The sequence below is a fragment of the Herpailurus yagouaroundi genome, unplaced genomic scaffold (assembly GCF_014898765.1).
Source record: "Herpailurus yagouaroundi ecotype Mexico unplaced genomic scaffold, PumYag 28, whole genome shotgun sequence".
Lineage (NCBI taxonomy): Eukaryota > Metazoa > Chordata > Mammalia > Carnivora > Felidae > Herpailurus > Herpailurus yagouaroundi.
Window position 1 is genome coordinate 18,458,425 of NW_024412376.1, and position 23,773 is coordinate 18,482,197.

A 23,773-nucleotide genomic window follows, 5' to 3' on the forward strand; every position below is an offset into this window, starting at 1 on the left:
TAGTATAATATTCTACATTTTTTCTTGGATGCTAACAATAAAAATGCAAGGTGAAATTCTCCATTCCATGAGTTCAATCATGTACTTAGTGAACACCTATTATTGGGATACCTGATATAGATATAATAACAACAACAAAAACAACAAATAAATAAGGAAGAGACAGGCCCTTTCTCAAGAAGATAAGATTCTACACACAATGATAACTGTTGTTGGTTGGACTATCCAGGAAACAGATTTACACTAAGATCTACTTTCAGGAAGTTTATTAATGAGAAAGAGGATGAAAAGGAGGATTGCTTTGCAATCACAACAAAACATCACCAAAACTAGTGGCAAAGTCTGAAATTGGGATGGCCTTCAGAGCCGTCCCAATTTTGAGTTGAGCATTAGTATCCCTTCATTAGTCAGTCATTTTATACGAGCTGCCTCTGGGAAGGAGGCAAGATTATTATATATCATTTCTGCTTGTTACTTGAGCCCAAATTCTGACTAGATGATAAGGAAAGTATCAGGTGAAAAAAATACCAGAATATGCAGTGGGTTACATCACAAAAGGGGAAACCCAAGATTAGGAAACCTGACTCTTAGAATGGGCAAAAACTTGCTTACCTTTGCCTTGGAAGGAGATATTATTTTTATTATATTGGAATGGGCATCCAAGATATCTCTACCTTCCTAGGCTATTTGCTGTACGTCTTTGCAAAGATAGCCCAGGACAAGGGCATTCGGTGCCTCTGCTCTCAAGGTGTGCAGAAATACAAGAAATCCATGGAGGACATTCTCCCAACAAATACTGTTGAATTGCATGTCCTTCTGTGAATATGGACTGTTGCATTTCATTGGTGTTAAAGCTGGCTCATCATGATGAAAACAAATTTCTGTTAAAGTAAGTAATGACTTACAGGAAGTTATAGTTAGCTTGCCATGATTCCTCAGGACTAACTGAGATGATATCTTTAACCCTATATTTATATAGACAATAAATAATTATTTTAAAAATGACTTCACACTTTAAAGTTAACTGTGTCTAGGTAAACCATTTACCCCGTCCACACCATTTTTTTCTTCAACCTATTTTCCTTTTGGGACTAAGCAAACTGCTGCTATTTAAATTGCCAAGTTTTTGTTGGTACTCTGGAAATGTAAACAAGAAAGGTTCAGACCTTGGGGTGCCTGGGTGGCTCAGTCCCTTAAGCTTCTGACTCTTGTTATGGGCTCAGGTCATGATCTCACATTTCATGAGTTTGAACCCACATTGGGCTTTGTGCTGACAGCACAGAACCTCCTTGGGACTCTGTCTTCCCCTCCCACACTCTTTCTTCTCTCTAAAATAAACAGAAAAGGTTCAGATCTTTTGTATAATCTCAGTATAAATATAAATGTACAGATGTGTAAATTACTACTCCATGAACATGAAGTCCTATGACCTGAATGTACACTTAACTACATTATTTACTATGCCTTGGATATACTGCACACTTATATCATGATAAAATGAGAGTTTTAGTTTTTATGATGCCTAAGACCTTTCCCAAAGTTAATATACTATCATTTTGTGAAGACTGGCATAGTATTAAAGCGAGACACATCCTTGATTGTATTTCCCAATTTTCCTTCTCCTAATAATTTCTTTATTGAAAATGGAAGGGACAAAAGCCACTGGATTAGCACTGCCAGTTCAATGCATCTACACTCTAGGTGTCCTGTCTCTCACAAAACTTCAACACATGTCCCAGTTTCTGAGACGCTCTGTTATTTACCTTCTGATGAGGTTCTAAAAATCCTGCTGTTATACAACATTGTCTTTTTCCATCTTAAAATATAAAAAAGATTCATTTCTCTGAGTTTTCAATTTTTAGTAACTGTTTTGTTTTCAAACAGAAGCAGTTCACTTAAATTTGTTCATTGAAAAGCTCTTCTGGTTTTCCTTCCCATAACCCCCATTTAAATATATATATAGATTGATTCTAATTTTGCTTCTTTGACATTGTAGGCAGTGCTGTAATGAATAACCAAATTCAAAAACAGAGGCTACAGTTTAGAAGGTTCTAACTACGAAAGACAGACACCTACATAAAATCTGTGCTGGTCTCCTTTACATACAAAATGGTTTTCACTTGAACTTCTCATAAGGAGGGTAAGAAGAAATAAGAGACAAGGAAAAAGATAATGGAATTATTTCACTTTCTGTTCTTGTACAACTTCAACTACGAAAAATAGATGAAAACTGAAGGTCTGGATTTTCTTTTCTGTTTCTTTTCTGTTCTGTATTTTGTGCCAGCACCATACTGTCTTGATCACTACAGCTTTATAATATATCTTGAAATCTGGAATTGTGATGCCTCCAGCTTTGCTTTTCTTTTTCAACGTTGCTTTTGCTATTTGGGGTCTTTTGTGTTTCCATACAAATTTTAGGATTGTTTGTTCTAGCTCAATGACAAATGCAGGTGGTATTTTTAAATGGACTGTATTAAATGTGTAGATTGCTTTGGGCAGCATAGACAATTTAATAATATTTACTTTTTTGATCCATTAACATGGAATGCTATTCCATTTCTGTCATCTTCAATTTCTTTCATTAGTATTTAATAGTTTTCATAGTAAAGGTTTTTTACTTCTGTGGTTAGGTTTATTCCTAGGTGTCTTACTGTTTTTGGTGCAACTGTAAACGGGATTGATATTTTAATTTTTATTTCTGCTGCTTCATTATTGGTGTGTAGAAATGCAACAGATTTCTGTTTGTTGATTTTGTATCCTACAACAGTACTGAATTTATCAATTATGGCAGGTTTTTTTTATGGAATCTTTCAGGTTTTCTATATAGAGTACCATGTAATCTGTAAAGAGTGAAAATTTTACTTCTTCCTTGCTGATTTGGATTCTATCTATTATCTATCTATCTATCTATCTATCTATCTATCTATCTATCTATCATCCATTTTTTCTGTCTGATTGCTGCAGCTAGGACATCCAGTACTAAGTTAAATAACGGTGGTAAGAGTAGACACAACCCTGTCTTGTTCCTCACCATAAAGAAAAAGATCTCAGGCTTTCCCTATTGAGCATATTAGCTGTGGGTTTTCACATGTGGCCTTTATTATGTTGAGGTATGTTTCCTCTAAACCCAACTTGTTGAGGATTTTTATCATGAATGGATGTTCTTATTGTCAAATACTTTCCTGCATCTATTGAAATGATCATATGGTTCTTATTCTTACATTTTTTTAAGTAGGCTTCACACCCAGTGTCGAGCACAACTCACAACCCTGAGATCAAGACCTGAGCTGAGGTCAAGAGTCAGACACTTAACCAACTGAGACACCCAGGCACCCCATCCTTGCTTTTATTAATCTGGTGTGTCGTGTTAATTCAATTGCGAATGTTGAACTACCCTTGCAAACTAGGAATAAATCCCACTTGATCGTGGTGAATTTTTTTAAAGTATTGTTGGATTTAGTTTGCTAGTAAAACTTAAAATTTTTTGCATCTACATTCATCAGGGATATTGGCCTGTAGTTCTCTTTTTTAGTAGAATTTTTGTCTAGTTTTGGTAGTAGGATGACACTGGCTTCATAGAATAAATTTGGAAGTTTTACTTCTTTTCTATTTTTTGGAATAGTTTTAGAAGAATAGTTATTAAATTTTCTTTAAATATTTGGTAGAATTTTGCTGTGAAGACATTTGGCTCTGGACTTTTGGTTGTTGGGAGTTTTTGATTACTGATTTAATTTCTTTGCTGGTTATTGGTCTGTTCTAGTTTTCTATTTCTTCTGTCACTGTTTTGGTAGTTTATATGTTTCTAGGAATTTGTCCATGTCTTTTTGGTTGTTTTTGTTTGTTTAAAATTATTGCCCAGGATATTTTTTCCTTGTGTCTTGGTTGATTTTTTTTCTTTTTTAATAACTATAAATTCAAGCTTATTGAAGCTTGCCTTTGTCTTGAAAAAAAATAAAACAACTAAGCTGTCACATCAACCTGATTTCATTTGAAAAGAGAGATGATAGTTATCTTGCAAGAGTAAAATTTATACCACAAATGATGCAGGTCTAAGTCTAGTGGCACTAAAATCAGATGAGAGCATTGTTGACAAAATTATAATCTGCCGGTGACATTTGTGGAAAAGAAGCCCTTTTCTTTTTAAAAATGTTTCTATAACAGTAAATTCTGTTAGGAATTTTTAAATAACAGTAAATTCTGTTAGGAAATTCTAAAATGTCTTACAGGCCAAAAGGGAATGAGGTGAGTAAAATGCTTCTACAGAGTTTGAATAAAATACTGGATTTGAGAGTTGCTGGAACTTGGATATGCAAAAATAGGGTGGTAGGTGGGGTCATGCTTACAATGGTAACAAGTTCAAATAAACTACTGTGACAATACACCACTTCACAGGTCACACGCTTTTCCAGGGGTTTCTCTTTTCTTCAGTAGGTGCTGGCAGAAGGTGTGCTCAGTCGCTTTCCTATATAGATGTGTAGCCCCAAAGCCAAAACATGAGAGAGGAAGAAAGATGGAATGAACACTTCAAGAAATTCTGTGGAGAAAATACCCCCTTTCTTCATGGCCCCGCTTTTCCTCATGCTTAAAGCGATGGAACATTTGGGGTGTCTGAAGTGGAACTCCTTAGGTGGAATGTTTTCAGGTCTACTGAACCAGCTGGACACCCAGTCTACACTTTTCTTCAAAGGATCAGCTTCTTTCTCTTCTTCTGCAACCTTTTCTTCTGAGAGTTATGGGCCCTACTGGCGTATATCTGCACACCAAACATAATCTGCCCATCCTCTTGTGGGGAAGGGCTGTCACAGTGAGAACTGGCTCTTGAACTACTCTGTCCTGATTCATGTTGTGCATGCAAAAGAGCCTTTTCCATGTCTCCACTGCAGACAGAAGATGAGGAAGGTACATGTTCTAGCCCCCTATTTTTCTCATTGCCATTATCATTGCCATTGCTGCTGTTCATAGGGAGTTCTAACCAGGAACTTTTGAGGCCAGCTGTCAGGGGCAAAGGCTGTTCACCTTCCTCGCAGTTGTTGTTGTGAGGGAGTGGTGGCCTCTCTACTAAATGAGATGACATTGTCAGGTGGCTGAAAGACCTGTGGTGGCAGCAAGACCATCTCTGGTTCTTGGGCCAGTCCATTTCTCTTTTTTTAAATTATGTTTTTAAATTTTATTTATATTCAAGTTCCTTAGCATACAGTGTAGTCTTGGCTTCAGGAGTAGGACCCAATGATTCATGTCTTACACATGACACCCAGTGTTCATCCCCAAAAGTGTCCTCCTTAATTGCCATCACCCATTTTACCTATCTTCCCACCCATACCCTCCCCTGCAGCAACCCTCAATTTGCTCTCTGTCTTACAGGTTACCCAATTTTTTGGTATATGGTTATTCATAATATTCTCTTATAACTATTTCTATTTCTGTGGTGTTTGTTGTTATTTCTCCTTTCTCATTTATAATTTTATTTACTTGGGTACTTTCTTTTTTCTTTTTGATTAGTCTGGCTAGAGGTTTATCAATTTTATGTTTTGGGTTTGTTTGTTTGTTTTTTTTTTCCAAAGAACCAGCTCCTGGTATCATTGATCTGTTGCACTGTTTTTTAGTCTCTATATCATTTATTTCTGCTCTAATATTTATTGTTTCCTTCCTTCTTCTGGCTTTAGGCTTCATTTTTTAATTTTTTTCTAGCTCTTTTAGGTGTAAAGTTAGGTTGTTTGAGATTTTTCTTGTTTCATGAGATAGGCCTATATTGCTGTATACTTCCATCTTGTAACTGCTTTTGCTGCATCCCAAATGTTTTGTACCATTGTTTTTCATTTTCATTTGTTTCCGTGTATTTTTTAAATTTTTCTTTGATTTGGTTGACCCATTCATTGTCTAGTAGTATGTTGTTTAACCACCATGTATTTATAGTCTTTCCAAATTTTTTCTTGTGATTGACTTCTAGTTTCATAGCCTTGTGGTCAGAAACGATGCATGGTATGACTTCAATCTTTTTATATTTGTTGATTTGTGACTTGATATGTGATCTATTCTGGAGAATGTCTCGTGAACACTTGAAAAGACTGTGTACTCTACTATTTTAGGATAGAATGTTCTGAATATATCTGTTAAGTCCATCTGGTCCACTGTGTCATTCAAAGACATTGTTTCCTTGTTTATTTTCTGTTTAGATGACTTGTCCATTGATGTAAATGGGATATTAAAGTCCCCTAATATTATTGTGTTATTATCAATTAGTTATTTTGTGTTTTTATTAATTGTTTTATATATTTGAGTGCTTCCATGTTGGATGCATAAATATTTATAATTATATCTTCTTGTTGGATTGTCCCACTTATGAGCACATAATGCCATTCTTTGTCTCTTTTTACAGTATTTGTTTTAAAGTCTCATTTGTTTGATGTAAGTATTGCTATTCCATGCCACTGATTTCTGGCTTGCCAAGTTTCTGTTGAAAAACCTCGAGCTGGCCTTATGGATTTTCCCTTGTAAATTAAGGACTACTTTTGTCTTTTTGCTTTTAAGATTTTTTTCTTTATCATTATATTTTGTAAATTTAATTACATTATGTCTGGTGTTACCCTGCTTGTTATGGGAGTTCTCTGTGCCTCCTAGATTTGGGTGTCTGTTTCCTCCCCAAATTCAGGATGTTTTCTGCTATTATTTCTTGAAATAAAGTTTCTGACATTTTTCTCTCTTCTGCAGGGACTCCTATGAGTGTTACAACATTTGACAGTCATTGAGTTCCGTAAGTCTATCATTATATCCCATAATTCTTCTTTCTTTTGTTCAGCTTCATTATTTTCCATTATTTTGTCTTCTATGCCAATAATTCATTCCTCTGCTTCTTCCAGTCTGTTATTCATTGCATTAAGCCTGTTTCCAATCCTGTTTTACTGCATTCTTCATCTCTGATTGATTCTTTTGTAACCCTTTTATCTCTGCAGTAAGGGTCTCACTGATGTCTCCTGTTCTTTTCTCAAGACCAGTGAGTAGTATCCTTTTGATTGTTTACATTCTCCACCAGGCATGTTACTTATATCTATTTTGCTTATATCTTTGACCATACTTAACTAGTTCTTCCATTTGGGATAAATTCTTATATCTTGGCATTTTGTCTAAGTCTCTGACTTTTGTGTGCTAGAAAAGCCTGTTATGTCTTCTGCTCCTGAAAGTAATGTTCTTATAAAGAAGAGGCCACGTAGAGCCCCGGGTCTGGCACTTCATGGAGTGTCTCCGGTGTGTACTGCATGCACTCTGCCGTTGCGTTACGGTTGTTAATCCTTCAGGAAAGCCATCCACGGAAGGTTTCCTTGCCTACTGTGGGCAGTGTTTGGTCCCTGTCCTGAACATGGTGGGTTTTAACTAGGTATGCAGTGGTCAGCTTGTTAAATGGGAGCTGACGTCAACTCCACCAGAACTGAGGCCCTGCAGACTTCTCTGGTCAGGAGATGTGGTGTGGGCATGAGCTTTGCTGGTCTTCTAGGGGAGTGGCCTGCTGCACTGGAACGGAGACGAACTTGACTGAGAAGGGCAATCCTGCCAGAGCACAGTGGGGTGGGGCTTGGTTTAAAGAAGTTAGGCAGTGTCCAGTGTCAGTGGTATGCTGTTCCCTGCAGGTGCCTCTGTGTTTATGCTGAGGGGTGGGGAATAGAAAAGGCACTTGCCAGCTCCTTTGTCCTGGAGAGGCATCTCTGTGAATGCTGCCTCTCAGGGAAGCCCTCAAAGAAGAGTGAGTGTGTGCCCTCGGCTTTCTTCAGATCACTGTTTCCACACTGTCAACCTTGGAGTTGTTTGCCTGCCTTTTCTCCAGGAACAGAGCAATGCCCTCCAGGCTTTATCCCAGCCAAGCCCACGGACTTTTAAAACTCTAGGCATTAAGCCTCACAGGTTGCAACAACTCATAAAATTCAGCCCCTCTTATCTTCCAAGCCAAGGGCTTTCAGGAAAGGTTCTCTTTGTGCATTCTCCTACATGTTCCTCTCTTTTGCTTTTCTCTGCAACCACGGCGTTTCTCCTCCGAAGTACCCAGGAATCTCTTCTCCCCTAAACCATGTCTCTGCACTTCTTATATTCTTAGATGTGGCCCCTTCTCTCCATTTAGTTGCAGAGTTTGTTCTGTACATCTTCAGGTTGATTTCTGGGATCCTTAGGATGATGTGATCATTATCTAGCTGTATTCATAGGACCCTAGATGAGCCTAGGGTCCTCCTATTCTGCCACCATCATGAACCCCCCCCACACACACACTATTTCCTTATTTTTTTAAATGTATTTCTTGATACACATTAAGAAATACAATATCTCTTATGTATAAAAATTAACTTTCAATGTATGTTCTAAAAGGATACCAATCTAAAAGAGTTAGCTTGGTTTTCAGAAGATATTTTCCATGTATTTAAGACAAACTCATGCATCATATTACTTACAGGTGTTTTTTGGATCATAGAACATTCAACTTTTTATACTTCATTTCAATAAACACCTGGTTTGATAAGCATAAACAGTCCAATGCAACTAAGTTCATCCAGCTAAAAACATATCATATGTAAAGATTCCCATTGGAAAATGCCATTGGTTTTTGCCAATTATGTTAGTATGCTTACAAGGATATCTGACTAAGATACTACTTTCTTTCCCAAAGGCATTTCACCCTCTCTAAAGGAGAGAACTGACTGTGGGCCTGCTATATAACAGTTGACTTTCCATGAGTCAGAAAGTCCACTTCAAGCTCAGCTGATGAAAGAAAAGACAAGGCAGACAGAGATTAAGATAAATTTGCATAATCTCACTTATGTGTGTAATCTAAAATAGTAAAACTCAGGGCATGTGGGTGGCTGTCAGTTAAGCATCCAACTCTTGATTTTGGGTAAGGTCATGATCTCACATTCATGAGACAAAAGCCCATTTTGGGCTCTGTGCTGACAGTATGGAGCCTGCTTGGGATTCTCTCTCTCTCACTCTCTTTCTAACCCTACCCTGCTCACACTCTCTCTCTCAAATAATAAATAAAAACTTAAAAAAATATCTTGAAAATAGTAAAACTCATAGAAACAGAGAGTATAATGGTGGTTTCCAGGGATTGGAGGGAGGGGTTAACAGGATGATGTAGGTTAAGGATTACAAAGATTCAGTTATGTAAGATGAATACTTTCTGAATATCAAATGTACAATGATGTGACAATAGTTAGCAATGTTGTATTGTATACTTGAAATTTTCTAAGAGATTAGATCTTGAGTGTTATCACCACAAAAAAGGAAAGAAAGAAACAGATAGCTATGTAAGAAGATAGTTGATATGTTAATAAGCTTGCACGTGATATTTTGAAATGTATGTGTATATGAAATTATCAAGTTGTATGTTTTAAATACATCCAATTTTGAGCTGTTAACTACAACTCAATAAAACTGGGGAAAATGCAAATTTATAAGTAATAATTCCTAATTAATTTTAAAAGAAATGCAGAGATATTTTGATAATCAGATGAGCTTTCTGGTTAGACTTTAGGAAATTAGAAAAGTAAACACATATTCATCCAAATTTGTAACCAAGTTGACAGCTTCTTTTCACATTTCTGCTTCTTCCTTTTTCACAGTTGTCACCAGCAAGGTTGGAGTCAATAAATTTTAGTTACTAAAATGCAGAGCATAGTCTTCATCATGGACCAGGATGAATCACATTTCCTTAGGTTTTAAACTTTTCCAGATTGGAGTACATAAATTTGATATAAACATTGCAACTGTTTGACCAAAAATGTTGTGGGAGAACCCACATTGTAAAAACAATAGTGCATTTCACTATTCACTCATTTATTAATTCACCTAATGTTCATTGACTTCCTATATGTCTGTGACTACACTAAATCTTGGGATTACAGACATTATAGGGCAGACTTTATCAAGCCAGTGAGGCTTTTATCTCCTTTGAGAAGTCTTTCCTGAGGAAACTGTTTTTGGCAATAACCTAAAATATGAGCCAGTGTTGGGTACATACCGAAATAAGAGAGAGAACACTCCAGGCAGTGGACCATCATTTGCAAAGAACCTTGGGCCAAGAGGCAGGAAGATGCCTATTGTATTTAAAGACCTAACAAAAGCCATGATGATTAAAGCAGAGTGAGTCCTTTAGAGGTTAGAGTTCGTGAAGCTCCGGAGTCAGTAAATTCTACATCTTAGAAGAACTTCAATCCATAGACATGGATTTTCTCCTAATGTCAATGTAAAAGTATTAGAAGGTTTTAAGTGTGACATCTAAATAGAAATAACTGCTGGATTTCACGTGAGTGGATTGTAGGTTCTGTCAGGAAGCATTACTCAATGGCCCACGCAAAAGATTTAACTGTTTTGCAATGAGCAGGGGAAAAAATTCAAGATTTTTCTGGAAAATGTATCCGAAATAGAATTTGATGACAGACTGATTATGGATGTGAGAGAAGATGTCAGAGATGAAGTACAAGATATGTTTTAGTTTCAACTAACGGAAAACAAATCTAGCTGACTTATGCAAAAAATGAAGTATAAAATTAAGATGAGAAGCTAACAGAGTCAGTGAGAACTATAGTTCAGGAATTCCACAGCTAGAAACAACATCCCAAGCCAGAACTGTGCTTGGGTAGCCACAGCAACACAACCACAGCAGCTTCTGGAACTGTCTGTTGCTCCAACATCTATCACTGCCACCTATTGCTGCTTATGCTTCTTTACCTACTTCTTTATTAAACATTTAGTATGGTTCAAGCCTGAGTCAAGTGCTCACAATTTAGTTGCAAAGATGCAAACAAAGTGAGTATGTGATTTTGTTAAATTCAGTGAAAGATGGAACTTAACCTTCCACCAAAGAGAAACATTTGCCAAACACTGGAAGGAGGTAAAATGCTGGACAACACCCACTGCTGCCAAAAAAAAAAAAAAAAAACTGTCTTCCACGGTTGCTGTGGTCAGCATCAACACAGAGATGATGTGTAGTGTGTGAGACAGCGGTGTAATCAACTATTATGATAAAATTTCTGAAAACTGGAGACAAAGGGAAAATTTTTAAGAAGACAAAAAAGACAAAAAGTATTACCTTCACTGGTATAGCAAGAAGACTGAGAGTTGATGTCTCATAAAAATGATGGACAGCAGAAATCAATGAAATAGCATTTAAAACTGAAAGAAAACAACTGCCAACTAAGCTTCAATATCCACTTAAAGAATTTTCAAAAATATTAAAAGATATTATGAGGGTGTTATAAATACTAATAAATTTGACAAAAATTGGGATGAAATAGAAAAATTAGTAAAACAAACAAAACAAAGCAAAAAAAAAAAACCCATCAAGCTGAGGGTAGAAGAGTTATAAACCTGAAACTTTTACATCCAATAAAACAGTTGATCTATTATTATATATCTTTACACACACACACACACACACACACACACACACACACACACACACACACACAATATCCCTTCAATCCCATTTGATTTTGTGGTTAATTCCTCCAAATATTTAAGGAAAAAAATAATCTTAAATAAAATTTTTCAGAGAATAAGATAAAAGGGAACATGCAATAGCATATTTTAAGAACTCAAATCCTAACAAAGACATTAAAAGAGAAAAGTACACACCAATCTCTATCATGAACACAGATGCATAAATCATAAAATGATAGCAAAGAGAATCTAACTGTATACAAATCAAGGAATACTTAATAGCTAATAGGACATATTATAGGAATGCAAGGTTGATTCAACATTTAAAAATAAATCAATATATCTTACTACATTAACAGAAAAAAAGGAGAAAAAATTATGTCATATTGTTAGCTGTGGAAAAATAATTTGATAAAATAGAATATATATTAAGATGGAAAGAACTACCAATAGACCACAAATAGGAATAAAAATTAGGAATAAGGAGTAATTTCCTCAATATGCTAGAGACTATGGAAGACTAAAAGTAAAAATGCCTTTAAAAAATCCTTCTGAGACTGGCAATGAGATTAGATACCCACTATCACTACTGCTAGTCAACTTTATACTGAAAGTTCACACCTGCACAGTAAAGCAAGGGAAGAAAAGACTGAAGGACTGAAAAGCAGGAAATAAAACTATCATAATTGTGGACAATGCGATTGTTTATGAAAAATCCAAAATATTAGAGATGCTGTATTAGAATTAATGAGTGAATTTACCAAGGTCAATGAATATAAGGTCAATGTACAGATAGTAATTAAAGCAGAAAACAGGTAGAACATAAAATTAAAATATATAATATACACACACACACACACACACACCATTTTCAGTAATATATAATCCTACATGTAATTTGGTGGAATCTGTCAAGCTTAAAATCATACAAAACAAGTCTATGCTGTTAGAAGGGGAAGGGTCACCTTTTGCAGGGGAGGCTGTGCCCAGGAGGGAGAGTGAACAACAAAGTACCATTGGGTTTTAGAGATGTGTTTTGTGATCTAGATGTTCTTCAGATGGTGAAAATTCATTATTTGTACAGTTAAACTATGGGCATATTTCTGCACTTCTTCATATTTCAGTGAAAACTTTCAAAAATGATGAGAATTCTGTACAGACTGTTTTTAAATTTTAAATAATTATTTATATTCAAAAGAATGCATATGTAACACATAATGAATAAAAATGAAACAATCAATTCATATCTAACCCCAGTTTAAGGAATCAAACATTGCCTATAATTCTGAAGACCCTGTTTGTCCTTCCACCATTGCATCCCCATTCCTTTCAATCTCCCAGGACACAATTAACGTGGGTTATCTGTTTTTTATTCATTGGCTTTTAAACATTCTTCCACATAAACAAACAAACAAACAAACATCCTTCCACATACACATACAAACTTACGCATGATCTATGTCTGTCTGTCTGTCTCTCTGGTATTGCTTAATTTTACATAAATTAAATTTGTAGTATTTGCTCAATAAGACCTCTGTGAACTAAAGTCCATTTGTTTTTGTTGCTACAAAATAGTTTGTTGTGTGAATATATACCACAAATCATTACTCACTTCCTTAACAAGTAGGCATCAGGACCAGTACTCTTTATATATTAGAAAAATGTTTCTGTGAAATTTCTTCTTCACTTTTCCTATTATACAGTGCAAAAGTTGCTCTAGGAATATATATCTCAACCCACAGATAACAACTTTTTAGTGGCATAGAATTACTTCAGTGAGTCAGGAATAGAATTTTTAAAATACAGTTGAATAGAAAATGTCAGAACACCATTCACAGAGTCCACATATTTTTCCATTAACTTTATGTTCTTATTTTTTTAATGTGTATGCTATTGTTCACATTATATTTAAGAGGGGATTTTCTGGTTCATAAAATTTGCACATCACCAACTTTACTAGTTTTGTGGGGATACCGTTATATCATTTACATATACACCAGAAACCCCTGGTATTGTACGATATATTTTTCCAATTTAATGATTGCTAAAATGTATTTCTGTTTTCTCCTCCATTTGTGTTTTTTTTAATTTATTTTTTTAATATTTACTTTTACGAGAGAGAGAGGGGTGGGTAAAGTGAGAGGGAGACAGAGGAGATGGAATGGGTTTTGTGCTGACAGCAGAGATCCAATTCGGTTCTCAAACTCATGAACCGAACCATGAGATCATGACCTGAGCTAAAGTTGAACACTTAACCAACTGAGCCATCCAGGTGTTCACCATTTGTTAGTGGTGTTGAGTATCTTCTCATGATTATTGTCCATTTCTGTTTCTTTTTCTTAGAAATAACTCCTCATACTTTTCATTCTATTGTTTTGTGTTGTCTATTTCTCAGTGATCTGTAGAACTTTTTAAGTTTAGTCTTGATATTAATTCTTTATCAGTTGTGTTGAAAATCCATCCTCAGAATTGTTGGCTTGTATTTTCTCCTCATATGTTATACTTTTTGATGTAACGATTCTAATATAATATATGACTGTTCATTTTATATATAATAAATTCTTTCCAAAACCAAAGTAAATTTCTTCTAGAGATTCAAATTTTCATATTTAGGCCTGTAATTTCCTTGAAATGTTTTTAATATATACTGTGAGGTGAAGATAAATTTCCTTGTGGATAACCAAAAGCCCAGAATGGTTTATTGAATGGTTGGTTCATCCTTTTTCTCACCTATTTTCAGTGCCAACTTTGATAAGTGAATTTTCAACACAGCAGAGGGTATGTTTCCTAGCTGATTATTCGTTCTTTTGATCTGTTTTTCTACTCCTCAGCCAATATCATGTGAATTGAAAGATTATGGTTTCACAGTAAGTCTTAAAATCTCTGAGGCAAACCATTCCACTCCTACTATTTTTCCTTTTTCTGTATCTTGGCTTTTCTTGACCCTTTATTCCTACACACACACACACACACACACACACACACACACACACACAAACACACAATCCATTGGAATTTTGATTAGGATTATATACAATATATAGATCTATTTAGTGGAGCTGAACATGTGGAGTGTACCTACCCACGAATAAATGTTGTAGCTCTTTTTTTCCTCATTATCTTTCAGTAAAGTATTATAGTTTTCAACAAAAATGGTCTTGTACCTCTTTGAATAATTTGGTTCCTAGTTATCTTATGTTTTATTTTCATTATATACAGTAAATTTCTAAAAAGTTAACTTTTTGTTTAGTGCTGTGATTTAAATATAGTTACCTTGCTCAATAGTCTTACTAATTCTAGTAATTCATATAGAGAATTTGTTTTTTCCCTACAATTATATCTTTAACGAACAGTGACAGTTTTCCTTTCTATTCAAGATATATATATGTATATATATATATATATATATATATATGTATATATATGTATATATATATATTTATTTTTAAAGTTAGATGGCTATAATGCAAAAGTACAAAATTTTGAAAAAAGTGGCTATATCACGCATCAAGGTTATAAAAAGGAGAATTTTTTTTTATGTTTAGATTTTAAGATACTCATTGCAGATTTAATAATTATGCTCTAACAGATTAAGAAAGTTATCTTATGTTTTTATTTTTTTGAAAAAGCTATTATTATAATGGGTTTTGAAATTTACTAAGTGATTTTTTTGTAGTTGTTCACTGATATGATCATGTGGCTTCACTGCTTCAATATAAATGTATTGTTCTATTTTTTAATTTTTTAAAGTGGTTTTTTTTTTTTTTTGCTTACTTTTGAGAGAGAGTGAGCAAGCACAAGCATGAGTGGTGGAGGGGCAGAGAGAGTGAGAGAAAGACAATCCCAAGCAGGCACCACAATGTCAGCACCAGCCTGACATGGGGCTCGAACTCATGAACCATGAGATCATGACCTGAGCTGAAATCAAGAGTTGGATGCTTAGCCAACTGAGCCACCCAGCTGTCCCGAATTGTTTCAAATTTAAACAAATTTAGCATTACTGGAAAACTGAACTTGATTGTGAAGTACTACATTTTTTACACATTGCTGAATACAGAAACATTTTTAAATATAATTTTATTTTTACATTTGATTTCACAACTGATACTGGTTAATAATTTTCTTTTCACGTATTGAACCTGTCTCACATTAGTGGGAGGATATACTACTAAAATTATAAAATAACTTGGAGAATGTTTCTCTTTTCTCCTATTCTCTAGAAGAATTTGACTAAGAAGGGAGCATCTGTTGCTTGAATCTTTGGAATAATTTGTAAAACAGTCATTTGTGGAAAATTTTGGATGTATGATTCCATTTATCTTATGGCTATGAGGCAATTCCTATTTTCAATCTCTTTTTAGAAATTTTAGGCAGTGATAGATTAAAAAAATTATCTGTTGTAAGATTTGACAACACTGACTCCATCTTTGACCCTCCATCTTGTTCGTGTCCCTGAAATGACCTCCTTTGGGGCTACTAGAACCAGGACCCTTGGAGGTTAATGTATGCCTGGACAGAATGCAGGAAGGCATATTCTGACCTTCCCTAAAGTTGTTTAGATAACTAGTAGAGGTAACGTGGTTTCTTCCACTACTGCCCCCTCAAGTCCCTCTTCACAAAATCTGTTAAATGTTAAACCCTTTGACCTCACAATGACCTCTGTACCTTCCCTTACTGTATAAAAATCTATGGATTAAGTTCCAGACTTCAGGGAGAATAGCTGTGTAGTATTTGGATCATTTGTCCACCAACCTAAACATTACTTCTGAGTCTGGAGGATACTTTACTAACCCTCTGCTACCTTCTGACACCTGTACCTGTTAACTGTCTTTAAATTTATCAGTATATGTGTGTTCCAATATCATTTTACTATCATTGATATTTCTGCACCATTGCACCAACTTGATCAAGTCTTGTCCCCATTGCAACACTTTTACTTGATAAATTTTACAAAATTAAAAAAAAAACTATTTGCTTTAGTTCAAAGAATAGGCTTTACGTAAAGTCTGTTACGATTTATTTTCTGTTTCATTAATTGCTACTCTTATATTTATTAACTGTTTCCCCAAATTCTTCCATTTTATTTTTTTTTCTAGTTTGAGTACATAGCTATTTAAGCACATTGCTCACTAATGTCTTAATTACTTATATAAGCATTTAAAGCTATAAACTAGCCTCAATTATTGCTTTCATTTTATCCTTCAAGTTTTGGTGTGAATTTTAAAAATACATTATTATTATTATTTTGATGTTTAGTACAATTTCTTCCTTGACCATGTAATAATCCAAAAGTGTCAACAGTTTCAACAAAAATTTTCCCACAGACCTCTAATTCTACTTTCATTACTGAATGTATTCTAAAAGATGCTACCCACTTGAAAGTTTGAATTTAGCATTCATTGCTTAATGTAAGGTAAAGTTTAAAAAATGTCCATATTATTGGACTGCATGTTGTATATGGGTGACGAATCACTGAATTCTAATCTTGAAAACAATAATCCACTGTATGCAACTGTATGTTAAGTAACTAAAATTTAAATAAAAAGTTGAAAAGAAAAAAAAAGTTCATATTATTGCATATTATGAGTTTGTGTGTGTAAAATGCTCTACTTATGTTTACTATATATCAAAATGATTATTTTTTTCAGCATTTTAGATCTTTACTAGTCTTTACATTTTATGATCTCTCAGTTGCTGAGTTATTTGTTAAAATCTCCCATTTTATGGTTGGATTTATCAACATAGTTATATCTCCTAATAATTGTCAATACTGATAACATAATTGGAATTATTTTATTATATTGTATATTGCATGGCATATGACAGCACATATATCTGTAGCTAGCTTACAGCTATATCATTAAGGAGTAAGCTTTAGTATTTATAGTAAATCTTTTTATCCTTATGTCTATTTGTCAAAAATTAATATTTATAGCACTTTTTTCAATTGTTACTTGTTTAGTTATAAATAGCATATACCTATTATGTTTTTAAATCTAATATGACAATCTGTCTCTTAACATAGAGTATTTTTAAAAGAAGTTATTTTTATTTTTTATAATTTTTTATATGAAATTTATTGTCAAATTGGTTTCCATACAACACCCAGTGCTCATCCCAAAAGGTGCCCTCCTCAATACCCATCACCCACCCTCGTTCCCTTCCACCCCCCGTCAACCCTCAGTTTGTTCTCAGTTTTTAAGAGTTTCTTATGTTTTGCTCCCTCCCTTTCTAACCTTTTTTTTTTTCTTCCCTTCCCCCATGGTCTTCTGTTAAGTTTCTCAGGATGCATATAGGAGTGAAAACATACGGTATCTGTCTTTCTCTGTATGACTTATTTCACTTAGCATAACGCTCTCCAGTTCCATCCACATTGCTACAAAAGGCCAGATTTCATTCGTTCTCATTGCCAATCAGTATTCCATTGTGTATATAAACCAAAATTTCTTTATCCATTCATCAGTGGATGGACATTTAGGCTCTTTCCATAATTTGGCTATTGTTGAAAGTGCTGCTATAAACATTGGGGTACAAGTGCCCCTATGCATCAGCACTCCTGTATCCCTTGGGTCAATTCCTAGCAGTGCTATTGCTGGGTCATAGGGTAGATCTATTTTTAATTTTTTGAGGAATCTCCACACTGTTTTCCAGAGCGGCTGCACCATTTTGCATTCCCACCAACAGTGCAAGAGGGTTCCTGTTTCTCCACATTCTCACCAGTATCTATAGTCTCCTGATTTGTTCATTTTAGCCATTCTGACTGATGTGAGGTGGTATCTGAGTGTGGTTTTGATTTGTATTTCCCTGATGAGGAGCGAGTGCCTGTTGGCCATCTGGATGTCTTCTTTAGAGAAGTGTCTATTTATGTCTTCTGCCCATTTCTTCACTGGATTATTCCAGGTACAGTTAAGAAGTAGACTGATGGTTTGTATATGTTGCTATAACTTTGTTTTATGCTTTCCATTTCTCCTGATTTTTCTAGGTTACTCCCATTTTCTTCTTTCTTGAGTCTTTTGGATTTTTCTTCATTTTTTCCATTTTATTCCTTCTATTCATTTGAAAATATATATACTCTTTCCATCACTTAATGTGTCTTAGAAATATTAATATACACAATCATCTCAGCAAGTCTAAAATAACTAATATATTATGTTCTCCTTACAATGACTCGATTTTGATCACCCACCATTGTGTTTAGTATTTCAGAAATTATGATCAATAATTTATAGTTACTTCCTTCTTAACACATGTTCATCAGTTTCTTTGCCCACTATTCTTCTTTATGAATCAGACTTCTTCCTATTTCGATAAGTATTTTCTTCATAAATTTTAACAGTGACGTTCTCCTATTTCTCTGATATTTTGGGGTTTTTTTGGAAATTACTTTATCTTGAATTTATCCTTCAAAGAATTTTGGGTAAATATACAATTCTAAGTTATTAACAAATTTATGATGAGGGTGGTATTCCAAAAAATTCTGGCTCCTCATTTTTAATAATGTGAAATCAGCAATCAGTGTGATTGCTGTTTATTTGCAAATAGTATTTTCTTTCTCACTGTTCTTCAGATCTTTACTATTCTTCTCTGCAACTCTGATGGTAACAGTGGATTTCATTATTTTTATGGAACTTGCAATTTATTCTGAAACTGTAGATTCTTGTCTTGTGTTACTTACCTCTTACAATATTGCCAACTCTCCTTTCTGTATTTTTCCTTCTTACACCTGATATCTCTTAGCCTCTCTTTCATGTATTCTACTTGTGTTTCCACACTTCAGGTAATTTCTTTAGATTTGTATTTCATTTTATGTAATCTCTCTCTAGCTATTTTATATCACCTATTTAAACTATTCATTGTAATATTCATTCATTTTTAAACATTTTGATGCCATTTTTATATTTTTACTTACTGTTGCTTTTCATGCCTCCCTTTATTCGATAGGTGTATTAACCTATTTACATTGTGATTTTACCCAAGAATTCCAAGATCTGGGATTGTTTCCAGTCTCAATATAACTTCTACCTCTCACCTTTGACCTCCTCTCCTGAAGTGTGCTTTGCATTCTCATGCCTTTTGTGGTTTTCTTTTCATTATTAAGCATAATAAAAGTTTATCTGTCAGAAATTTTTGAGGTCTGTATTATAGTTGCTTTGCTTCAGAGAGGATTTTTTTTAATTTCTTCCCCTAGCTTGAAACACTAAAACACGAATTTCTAAATTGAGTGTTTGGGGACCATTCAATTAAGAGCCAAGATTAAGAACAGGCATTATTCCTTGTCATCTGTATGAAAAATTTATTGTTTTATTAATTTATCTTAAAGGTAAACTAATGATGTAACCCTTTGGAAGTAGGTCTTTTGTACTGTGATTGACAGAGCCTGGCTACTGTGCAGAATCCTAATTTCTTCAAAGCCACCAGACTGAAAAATCAAGTTCATCAAGAATAAGCAGACAACTCGACTCCATGTTTGTCTGCACTCACTGGTCACTTTTCTGGATATTTGCTCTCACTTTCTTATGGGAATTAGCAGACTATGTATATGTATATGTATATGTATATGTATATGTACACACATATGTAAATACATAATATATATTATAGAATATACATACATACACATGCATGTGTGTGTATGTGTGTGTGTGTGTGTGTGGTCTGCCAGTTAAGACAAATACTTCTAACATATAATTTGGTATTTTTATTTATTTTAAAATGAATGGTTTCCTAGTCTGCCATACTGTTGGAAAACTACTTTCCATATGATTCTGAAATTGAATTTCTTCTCATATGTGACATATGCCAAATGTAGAAATCATTTGCTGGAGATCATTTACTAAAGGAGATTGTATTGAAATAGTGCGTATTTTCAGAAACTGTGTTGACATTTTATATCATTATTTCAAAACTAACCAAAGAGAAACAATCACTCATGGAAGAGAAAATACTTAGAATGTTGAAGGTGAGAGAGAAGGATATAATATTACTAACTTATAGCATAAACTCCTAACAACAAATTATTATCATTTGATATATTTTATGTTCTATAAATATGTGTATGGCAAAAATAGTTATTTAAAACATTATTAAAGATGACAGAGTGTATTTACAGACTATCAAAAAATAAGCACACACACACACACACACACACAACTCCTATTTCAAAACCTCAAATTAATTTAACTAAAACCCAAGATTATATAGGGTTTCACCACTGGAAAATTTACTCCAGCTTTATTTACTCACATGGTGTGAATTTACACCCAGGGCCACAGCCACTGGTGTATCAAAATTACTTTATATAATACCTATAGCAGTTTAGATTTGAAGTTTTCCATATCAGTAGAGTTAATAAAACCTCAACATCAAGCCCTTTCACTCCTATGACAAGTACCCCAAAGTGGTTTTCTTCACTGACTCTGACAGCTTCAAAAGAAATAAACAGACTCTGTGTCATTCACTGTTATTTTTTCCCAGAAATTGCATTTCTTTTAAAAATGGTTCTCTTTCTAAATCCTTCACAAATGAAACAGGGAAAGGAACTGGTATGCCTTCATTGCTGCTGTGTACACATTACATGATATTACTTTATTCCTTCTGTGTTTCATTATTATACAACTGGAGCCCAGAGCTTCAGTGAAATGGGCAGACAAGTCCCCAAGTGAAAATATATTAACATTAAATGAAAACTTCTCACGAGTCAGTTATTCGAAGCCTCTAATGTGGTTATGCACTTACAGAGTTGAATGTGTAAAATCAGAATTAATCAGTTCAACTGAACTTCATAACCAGCAACATCTGTAGGCTTTTCTCTAGTCATATGCTCATCAGTTTTATCAAACATCTGCCTTCTGACATGATTGGGAACAAGACACAGGCCCTGACACACATTAGCTGCTACTAAAGGTGAGCTCACAGAGAAATGTGACATCTGTTTACTCCTTCCCTACTCCGCAGATGATCACCAAACTGAACCTAGATCACTGGGTTGGAGGTGGTTCATCCTGAATCTCATATTAATCATTCCCTTGCCATGCCAAGTTTTGGGTCTTTGTAGGTAGAACTGAGGGACTAGACAGTGAATCAAATAGCCATTTATCTCCTTATATTCAGCTCACTGTATGTTGTTGTTTAGATCATGTGCACCTCTCAGCACTCTGCTATGAGTACAGGTGGTGAAAACACTCAGGTCCTTCAGTGATTGTATCTGAAAGACAAGGAATTGAGGTATTTGATAGGAGGAAGCATAAGGTGCCTCTGCTCGGACCTGCATATGTTACTGAGAAGTTAACCCTAACCATGCTCAATGCAAAAGTCTCCTTACTTAAAACCTATAATTCACAGGTTCTGTTCCAGAGCAAGTGTAACTCTGTCAGGTGCAAGGAGATGGCAATTGAGGTCAATATGAAGGTTTCCTTCAAAAATTCAATTAGCCCCACGAAGTTAAAAGAAGAGGGAGGGACAGAGCAGTAATGACATAAGTGGTAGTAAAGAAAAGCACAATTTTGATGCACATGGAAACAGAGATAATGGATAAGAATTGAGGACGGTACCTGTTGGGATGAGCACTGGATGTTGTATAGAAACAAATTTGACAATGAATTTCGTATAAAAAAAAAATTTAAAGGGGAAAGGGGGAGGCAGGTTGCATGTATGTCTGTATAATAAAATATTTAATAATGAGAACAATTCTGAGAAACACTGTGGGGGAGGGCAATAGCCAGGTATTCTCCACCTTTGCCATCTCCCAATATCTTAATCCATTATCGACAGACTAGCCAGAGCATTATTTAAAACATACTTAAAAAATATCTTTTCACTCCTTTGCTTGGGACCTTTCATTTGTTCCCTCTATACTTAATGAAATCCCCTGAGTCCTTACCAACACCCCAGGATCATCCTACACCAGCCCTCCAGACCTCTCTTGTGTCCCTCAAACATGTCAAGCCCTCTTCCTCCCACACTCTGCATAAACTCCTGCCACTGTCAAGAACGTTCTTCTCATGATTCTGCATAGCTGTCTCATCTTACTCCTGGCTTTGAAAAGGCCTTCTGGCCATCCCATCCAAGTAGGTCATCTTTCCCAGTGTTTCTCAGATATCTATCTATCTATCTATCTATCTATCTATCTATCTATCTATCTAGATATAGTGTTTCCCAGTATTTTTTATAACATGTGACATAATCTGCAGAGATATTCTCTCTCCTTTGTCCTACAAGGTTTAAGTCTGTCCCATGAGAATTTGAGTTCCATGAGGTTTCCTGAGTGCCTGCTGTAGAACATGTTAGTGTTAGTAAAGGACAGAAAGATGAATAAGATACACCATAATAGTTGTATCTCCCAATGTACATGTGCAGAGTTGCAAAGCTCTACCCATAAGGTGCTTAAGAGAAAACAAAATGTTGAAATTACAACAAAAGCAACAGACAATGTTGCCACAGGGCACCCAACCCTTTTTGTTTGTTTGCTCTTCTTGTTTTAGTTATTTCCCAGATATTTAACTTTTGATTTATTTCTTAAGCTTTTCTTAGTAAGAAAATAACCAGTATCTCTTGCAACTCTTGACATTTTGATTTTATAAATAGACATTGTTCAGGTATAGTGAGAATTTTGATTTCTAATGATTAAAGCAAATAGTAGATATTAGGTCAGCCTTGAAATACTCTGAAATTCTATTTGAACTATGCTATTTTGCATTGACATTTCTCAAATTGCTAATGCTATTTTTTAAGTTCCTAGACATATTATAACCTCTTTATACTATTAGGTTAATGCAATAAAGCAAATTTGTTTGTTTTCTTCTCAATAAAGTCTTTATAAACATAATGCAATATTTTTTAATATGCCTTTACTTTCAGCATGATGTCAAATCACTTGTGATTGTCTCAAGATTTATCCCAAGTACTTTAGCTGTTCACTATAATAAAAAACAAAAGTCCTATAAGATATATATATGCATACAAAATAATTCTGAAAGCAAACTTTGACCCAGATGTAATATCAGTAATATGAGGCTCAGTAACAATTAAATGTGTACTAGTCTTTGTTTTCAGTGTGCCTTTCATTCTGCTTCTAATAGTATACTTATGTATTTTGAATGCTTCCCAAAGATCTAGGAGCAAATATCACTTTATATATTTCCTGCTATTATTTTAAGTTCTTTAAGAACAGAAAAAGTCTCAAGAGAGAAGAAAAGTTTATGCCTGTTACATATGCCAATAAAATATTAACATCAGCATGCATGTACTTTATAGAGACTACATGGAAATGGATACATGGATCAATAAACATTGATTTTCAACTTTGATATTAGTTGCAAGTTGGAGTCATATGAAATTTTTATATTTCATAATACTC

At 34.6% G+C, this 23,773-nt stretch overlaps 2 protein-coding genes across 5 annotated transcripts in view; both read right to left on the reverse strand.

Annotated features, from left to right (window-relative positions):
- Window positions 1-23,773, reverse strand: part of GALNTL6 (polypeptide N-acetylgalactosaminyltransferase like 6) — a 1,208,379-nt gene that overhangs the window by 1,024,757 nt on the left and 159,849 nt on the right. The gene's annotated exons all lie outside the window — the stretch shown is intronic.
- On the reverse strand, window positions 3,873-5,482 carry LOC121027258 (BCL2/adenovirus E1B 19 kDa protein-interacting protein 3-like). The gene is given in 2 exon segments (XM_040470509.1): window positions 3,873-4,729; window positions 4,732-5,482. Coding segments are annotated over 2 exon segments (711 nt in total). The 5' UTR covers window positions 5,138-5,482; the 3' UTR covers window positions 3,873-4,424.